General features: G+C 40.7%; 1 protein-coding gene across 2 annotated transcripts in view; it reads left to right on the top strand.

Annotated features, from left to right (window-relative positions):
* Positions 1–982: 982 nt before the first annotated feature.
* The window catches only part of IFT88 (intraflagellar transport 88), a 49,164-nt gene continuing 42,703 nt past the window's right edge, over positions 983–7,443 (top strand). Inside the window, exons 1-5 of one of the 2 annotated variants that reach the window (XM_065632133.1) lie at positions 983–1,072; positions 2,146–2,239; positions 3,249–3,311; positions 4,399–4,455; positions 6,138–6,191. In XM_065632133.1, the coding sequence (XP_065488205.1) occupies positions 2,150–2,239; positions 3,249–3,311; positions 4,399–4,455; positions 6,138–6,191 (264 nt within the window). In that variant the 5' untranslated portion in view covers positions 983–1,072; positions 2,146–2,149. Of the gene's footprint in view, positions 1,073–1,273; positions 1,424–2,145; positions 2,240–3,248; positions 3,312–4,398; positions 4,456–6,137; positions 6,192–7,443 lie in introns of those variants that run through there. The other variant, XM_065632142.1, reaches the window with a different exon arrangement.

Genomic DNA, 7,443 nt, shown 5'->3' with positions numbered 1-7,443 from the left:
CTTTTCTCTCACGATAGCAAATCTATAGCATAAACCACCAGTTTTCACCATAAAATGGCAGCAGGTTGGCTTTACTCTTGGGAAGAGATAAAAAGAAATTTGAACTAGGTACAAGGATGGGAGAGAGATCCTGAGGTCCCTTCCAGCCTGAATTATTCTGATTCTGTAATCCTGAATTCCCCGTTAAGGAGAAGTCTAGAATTTTCCCCCCATTCTGAATTTTAGTTGCTCTCCGTTTATTGTTTCAGAAACACTAGCCCATTTATCCTAATAATTTTCCCTTTCAAGTCAGTAAATATTATCCATGTCACAGACTTTTATTTGCACAAAGCAAAGCAATGTCTAGCAAACATTTCTTTTCCTTATCCTGTGGACTAAAGGCAGGCAGCCTGACGAGCACACCATCGTTTGCAGTAGCTTTGTCTTCCTTTTTGAGAAGTTGAGGAAAGCACAGAAGGAAACAAAATTTGTTCCTACACCCATCATGTGACACAACTTTTAGTCCTTAGCACACAGACTCCCTTTTCGGGAATACACATAACCTAACTCAGGAAATTAAGTGCATGTTTAGATGTTTGCAGGATCAATTCACAGCAAGACGTAGAAAAAGAAAACAAAACCAGATTTAATTCACATTTAGCTTTAGCTCAGTGATCGACACTAAACCACTTGAAAAACCTCTCCAGGAAAGTTGAGAGCAGTAGTTTCCCATCTAAAAGGTGGTTATGAAAATTTTTAAGATTTGTGTGGGTTCCTCCCTGCAGTTACACGTTTTGCATGAAAAGCGATGAATTACAATCCGCCCAGGTCCTCCCGCCCGCCCGGCTCTTGCGCCGCCGTTTCCCGCGGGAACGTCCCCTCAGCGCAGGCGACGCCCACACGGGGGCAAAGGCTTCGGCAGCTGTTCTGCGCATGCGCCGCTCCCGGCTCTGCCCAACCGCGCGCGGTGCATTATGGGAGCGCGTCGCTGCCATCCCCTTAGCAACGCGGCGCGGGCCGGGCCCCGCGGCCTCCGCTGCGCTGGGGGCGGAGGAGCGGGGGGAACGGGCCGCGGCGCTGCCCGCAGCAGGAGGTGGGCGACTGGAGGGCCGGCCGGGCGCGCCCTGTCGGGGTGGGGGGGGCGTTGGCACCGTCGTGTTGTCCCCCCGAGCCTTCTGCCGCGCCCTGCTCGGCAGCGCGGCCCCTCCGCCGTGCGCTCGGTGCGGCGGGGCCTTCCCGCCGCCCTCGGGCCGCCGCCCCCGCTCCGGGCGCTGCCTGAGGAGTCCCGCAACAAGGGGCAGTTCAGCTTCGGGCCGTGGTGCCGCCGCGCACGGCTCAGAGGAGGCCCAGCCAGGGGGAAGCAGCGGGGGGTGTCCGGCTGCCGGGGCGAACCGGCCCTCGGGGGTGTGCGGCGCTTCGTCCTGCGTAGGGCTCTCTTGCTAAAGTGCGTGTATTTCACGTTATACATTAAATCAAATGTTATCTTCTTAAGATCTTAATGAAAATAGGTAGCCAGGTAAAGAGAGACCTCCTTAGTTGTCCTCAGCGAAGGAAAGACCACGAGGTGCATGCAGCTGTATTAGACGCCGAAGTATTTGTGAAGAAAGACATTGGAACCCAGGCTTCTTCGGTTGTTAAAAACCACTTGAATTGAAATGGCAAAATTACATGAAGAACGTTGCATACAGAGAATAGCTGTGTCTGTGTTGATACAAGGACACCGGTGAAGGAAGGAAGATGTGAAGCTGGAGGAGATATCTTTCCTTAGACTGACTACTATTGTTTGGTCTAATAATAACGGGCAAACTTTATGAGAGAATTAGTGTAAATCTGAATTATCTGAGAATGTAAAGATATCATTCTAAAAGTAATACAGCTATTTCTTATGATCATTTAGTTTTAATGATAAAACAATTTTCATGACAGTGGTATAAATAACTAACAAAATCTAATTCTGTTAAATGGTGCTGTTTAATATTGTTTATAAGTGAACCCTAGTTTTTATGACTAATCATAGCTTATTTTTAGTTTCAGAGGCTGCAATTAAAAACTGAAATGAAATTGGAGCTCTTTTGAACTCGTAGACCTTATTACTATTTATATTTTACATTTTAAAAGATATATAAAACCATGGAGATAATATTTTGCATGTTAAATGTTTCACAGAAAAATGATGCAAAATGTGCATCTGGCTCCTGAGGCTGATGAAGATGATCTTTATTCTGGCTACAATGATTATGATCCCACATTTGACACAGAGGTAAAAGTATTTGCTGTTCCCTACCTTTCCTATACATAGGATTTTAACTTTCCAAGTACAAGAACATGTGGGTACAGTAATGTGCAAGTGTACTACTGCTTTGAAGTTAAATTTTGTTTATTTAGCAAGAAATATATGAAGTTTCACCAGGATCTCTTTAAATAGTTATTTCTTTGATAGTTTTCTCTTCCAACAAAATACTCATCTCCATCTCATAGCAGATCTAGTATGCTGTAATGGTTAGGATTTATGAAATATAAATTCCTCATTGTTTGAAGGCCATATTCACATTCAGGCACATGCAGTGTGGTGCTTCCCAGACAACATATAGCAGCAAGTTTTCTGACAAGAGAGGCTGTTTATTAGTCAATAGGTCATTGATCTCTTACTGTGCTGCAGCTGAAGGAGATGACAGTGGAGTGGAGTCCTGCAGGTCTCTGTGCAATCGGTAGAGCATGTGGGATGACTTATAGTAACCCTGCAGACCACATTCTGGTAACCGTTCCTGTAGTGGAACTGGAACAACAGGGGGTCCTTTGTTCCAAACCCGCTACCCTGCTCGAAGCAGGGCCAGTGTTGCAAGGCTTGGCATCTTGTGTGAAATCCCAGTGCCAAATTCATGAGACCTCAGAGACGTGAGATATCTTAATGTGTTAGTATGACAGGCATTAATGATAAAGTTTAGAAATAGTGTTAGTAGTAAGCTTTTGAAGGGAAATAAAATTTCATGTTATATTTTATCACTTAAGCTCTGCTTCCTCAGTGTGTTTTTATTTTTCAGAGAATAAGGATTTTTTACGTTTCCTAATCTAAAATCTCAAAAAGGATAGACCAAATAATATAATCATTATTGTCAGTAAAACCTGTCATTTGGTTATCTTCAAGTCAGGTATTTTTTGAATAATTGTTTTTCTACATATTTGCTTTCACTAGTCGTAAGGTTCTGGATTTGTGCCTTTGGGTGTTGTGGTTTTTAAAATAATTCATATTTTTATTTTATCTTTTCCAGGACTTAGAAAATGATGTCGCTTTTCAACAAGCAGCAAGAACAAGTCATGGTAGAAGACCCTCTGTAAGTACCTTTTAAAATATTATACATTGCAATAGTGTGGACTTTCTCTAGTGCCCTAGCTCTAATTTTGACACTAACACAAAACTTACCTTGGGAATCTCCTATCTTTTTTTCTCTACTATTAACATGATGTATTGGGTTTGCATAGCAAGGTTTTTGTAGCCAGGGGGGTGGCTTCTGTGAGAAGCTGCTAGAAGCTTCCCCTATGTCCGGGCGTGAAGTTGAGCCTGGGAAGAAGGGAGGGATGGGGGGAAGGTGTTTTGCTCTTATTTCTCATTATCCTACTCTGATTTTGATTGCTAATAAATTAATTTTCACCAAGTCAAGTCTGTTTTGCCTGTGACGGTAACTGGTGAGTGATCTCTCCCTGTCCTTGTCTCAACCCACAAGCCTTTCGTTATATTTTCTCTCCCCTGTCCAGCTAAGGAGGGGGATGATAGAGCAGATTTGGTGGGCACCTGGTGTCCAGCCAAGGTCAACCCACCACACATGAAGATACAGACTTCAGTTATTTATATGAAAAATAAATAAAAAATAAGCAGAGCACAAGTCCCATTAAGTTCTGGAGCTAAGCTAAAATAAACAAGGAACTTTGGAAGTATGTATTCTTGTTTGATAAAATGAGATAAAACCCTATTAAAGAGTAAAATTATATATTCTGAAAGGACTTTGTTTAATTTTCTATTAATAGAATTGTTGGCTCTGACATACAATTCTGAAGTTGAGATACAGACTAGACAGTGGGATTTAGAAAACCATGTGTTATTGTTCTGATCATTTCTTCCTACATATTCATTTAACTTATGTTAATTTCTTACTTTTATTTAGCTGTGACTTAATCTTATATCAGTTTTCAAAACTAAGTAGAAAGTTGGCACCTGCACTTTAAAAGTATGTTCTGTACATATATAGAAGAGCTGGAACTGTCTGATTAGTGTTATTTTTTTTTCTAGAATAATCTGGTTCTACAAAGAGAATGCATTCTATAACAATTGAAGCATAATTTCTATGAATTCTCTACAGAAACTATATAGAAAGACTAGTAATTAACACATATAGTTGTTAATTGATTTGTTTTTTCACCTAGGTGACAGCCAAAATTCCTGGGACATCATCTTCAAGACCTTTAGCTACTGGATTTGGGGTAGGTTTCTGTTCTGTTGTATTCTTAATGAAAATGAGGTATTTACTAAAAAATAAATTTACCATTTAATCCCTTGCACAAAGTGAGCTCTATGTATACTACATGTATTCATTAATTTTAATTCATTCACAACTCCATTTGATCAAGGCATGTTACTGATTTGTTTTGTTTTGTTTTTCTCCCAAACCATACTCTAAATGAACTTCTGTACTGCATAAGGCAGTAGATTCCAAGGTATTAACCTGGTTTTCTTGCAGAGGGAACTGGATGGGTTGTTACATGGGCTTGGGAAAGTTTCATGAAAGTTAAGGTGAAATTAAGTCTTAAAAAATATGGGCATTCGAATCACCTCCAGTTTAATGAGAAAGGGTTGGTTATATTCTTTGGTATACTTAACCCATTGTATCTCTCAAATAACTAACACTTTAACCTGTTTTGCTATGGGAACAGAAGTTACGCACTAGTGATATACCCACTGTCCCCTTATCCCAGTAAATTTCCAACCTGTTAGCCTGTCTTGGCCAAATTGAAAAGATGGTGCTCTTGGATATAAAGTTACTGTAAGTTTTATGACAAATAAAGTAGGGAGATCACATTGCTATAGATCTCTTATGCAAGTTAGCTGGGTAACAATTTCAAGAACACTTAAGTTCTATTATAAGTCATTGAAATACAACTTTACTCTGAACCTTCCGTTACCTGCTTTGGATAGATTCCTTTTGAGACTGCTTTTTCTTAGCAGTTTTATTTGTAGATGTTTAGTGTAGTACTATGCTGTGACAGGAAAAGCTATCTTGTTAAAGGAGGGTGCAAAAAGGCACTTGCTAAGGATAATAAATCCTGAGGTGTTTACCTGCATTAATTGAGCTAGAAACCTCCAAAGCATTGTCCAGTCCACAGTACTACCTGTTTTCACTCTGCAGATTTGCTTCTCCTACACTACAGTCCTTGTTAATGTAGATTCAGCCTTAGCAGAAAAAAAATGAAAAACAGTCACTATGTGTGATGGACAGTGGGTAAAATAGTAAAACATAGGCCTCTGAGTGGGAATTAGGGAATACTTTTTCATGGCCTGAAACCCTTTATCTGTTTGTATTGTATATTTGCAGCAATGTTTAGCACTTACTACTAAATATTTCACATTTATTTGTTTACATTTTTAACACTAGTACAGAAGGATAGTATGCGGCATGTCAGCTAATGGAAAAGATACCCCTTGGCAGTTTCAAAGTTTATATTTATTGTAAAATAAATCTTCATGAAAGTATGACTTAAAATCTGCCCCATATTAATCTCTTACCAGCTGTACTGAGAATCTTACTGAACTATTTAATGTAAATTACTTGTTCAATTTAAAGGTAGTAATTTCAATAATTTAATAATGGAAGGTACTGCTGCCTGAGATAAATTTCTATGAAATATTTTTTTAAAAGGTCTGACAGAAGTATCCACATAGCACAATTTCACAATATTGGTTTTTAACTGAAGTGTTCAACATCTTCAAGTCTGCCAGACACCAGCAGTATATTGCGCATGAATAGCATAAATGGGAATTTTGCTATGAGCTTATGTGAGAATTAGACCAACTCTTAAAACTCAGTATTGAGAAGACGGTGCAAAGCCTTTACAGGCTTCTAATGCTTTGTGAATGCCAGTTTCAAACAATTTACTTATTTTCGTAGTCAAAGGCAACTTTAAATTCATCTACGGGAAGACCAATGACAGGAGCTATACAGGTAAAAGTTTTAATATTTACATTTTAGATTGATTTAGAACACTGAAGTTTTCTGATAAGTGTTCAGGATTGATACCAGTATTTAGAAGTTCATTGAAACAATACCAAGTTATTACACTGTTTTAATTTGTCTTTTTTTGAAAATACTATTGTTGGAAAGCATGAGGGTTGTGATGAGTGTTTTATTTGAGCACAAGGTTGGAAGCAATACCAGTGTAGTACTTTGTAACACTTATTGACATGCAGTGAGTAATTTTTCATTGAAATAGGAGAGAGGTAGATTCTGGTTTTAATGTTTTTCTTATGTACTTATACTCTAATAAGAATCTGCTGTAATTTGCCAATATCTTTCCCACCACCACCCTTAAGTATATTGACTTAATGTTAAATATATCCATAGCCACTATATTCTTTTGTGTCAGCCCAGGAATTATTAGGGAGCACCAAGAGTAGGGTTTCTCCTGAAGGGAAGGCAAGCCAGGAGGCTAGAGGGAAATTGTATGTCGAGCGGTGCAGGGGCCTCACCAGCCAGGACCCAGTCCCACAATACTTCAGCAAGGTATGCTAGATACACCTGGAAACTGTGGCCATGTTCAACCAAAAGCCCAGAACATAGGGCAACATCATGGTGATGAGGCAGATCCAAGGTCAAGCCGAAAGGCCAATGCGTAGGCCAGGGTTAGGACCAATGATCACTGGCCAGGACCATAGTGACAAGGCAAGGCTAAGATCAATCCAGGAGGTCAGTCCACAGGCTTAATGAAATGTGGATCAAGGGACTCTGTGGCCAGGCATAGCTGCGGCTGATGTGAAAACCAGTAGTCCTCCAACAAAGCGCAGGTAGGATCTGAGGGACCAGGATTGAGCTTAAAGCTCCTGGAGCCATGGGTAGGGCGTGTGGCTGGAGGCCCCAGGTGAGTCTGGTCAGGGCCATTGAGTCTGATGAGGAGCGGCTGAGGGAGCTGAGGCTGTTTAGCCTGGAGAAAAGGAGGCTGAGACCTTCTCACTCTCTACACCTACCTGAAAGGAGGTTGTAGCATGGAGGGTGTTGGTCTCTTCTCCCAAATAGCAAGTGATAGGACAAGAGGAAATGGCCCCAGGTTGTGCCAGGGGAGGTTTAGATTGGATATTAGGAAAAAGTTCTTTACGGAAAGGATTGTCAGGCATTGGAACAGGCTGCCCAAGAGAGTGGTTGAGTCCCTGGAGGTGTTTAAAAGACACATAGATGAGGTTCTTAGGGACATGATTTAGTG

Source organism: Caloenas nicobarica, chromosome 1 (genome assembly GCF_036013445.1).
Source record: "Caloenas nicobarica isolate bCalNic1 chromosome 1, bCalNic1.hap1, whole genome shotgun sequence".
Classification (NCBI taxonomy): Eukaryota; Metazoa; Chordata; class Aves; order Columbiformes; family Columbidae; genus Caloenas; species Caloenas nicobarica.
The sequence above is the reverse complement of the archived record's forward strand: the minus strand, read 5'-3'. Positions and strand labels throughout refer to the sequence as shown.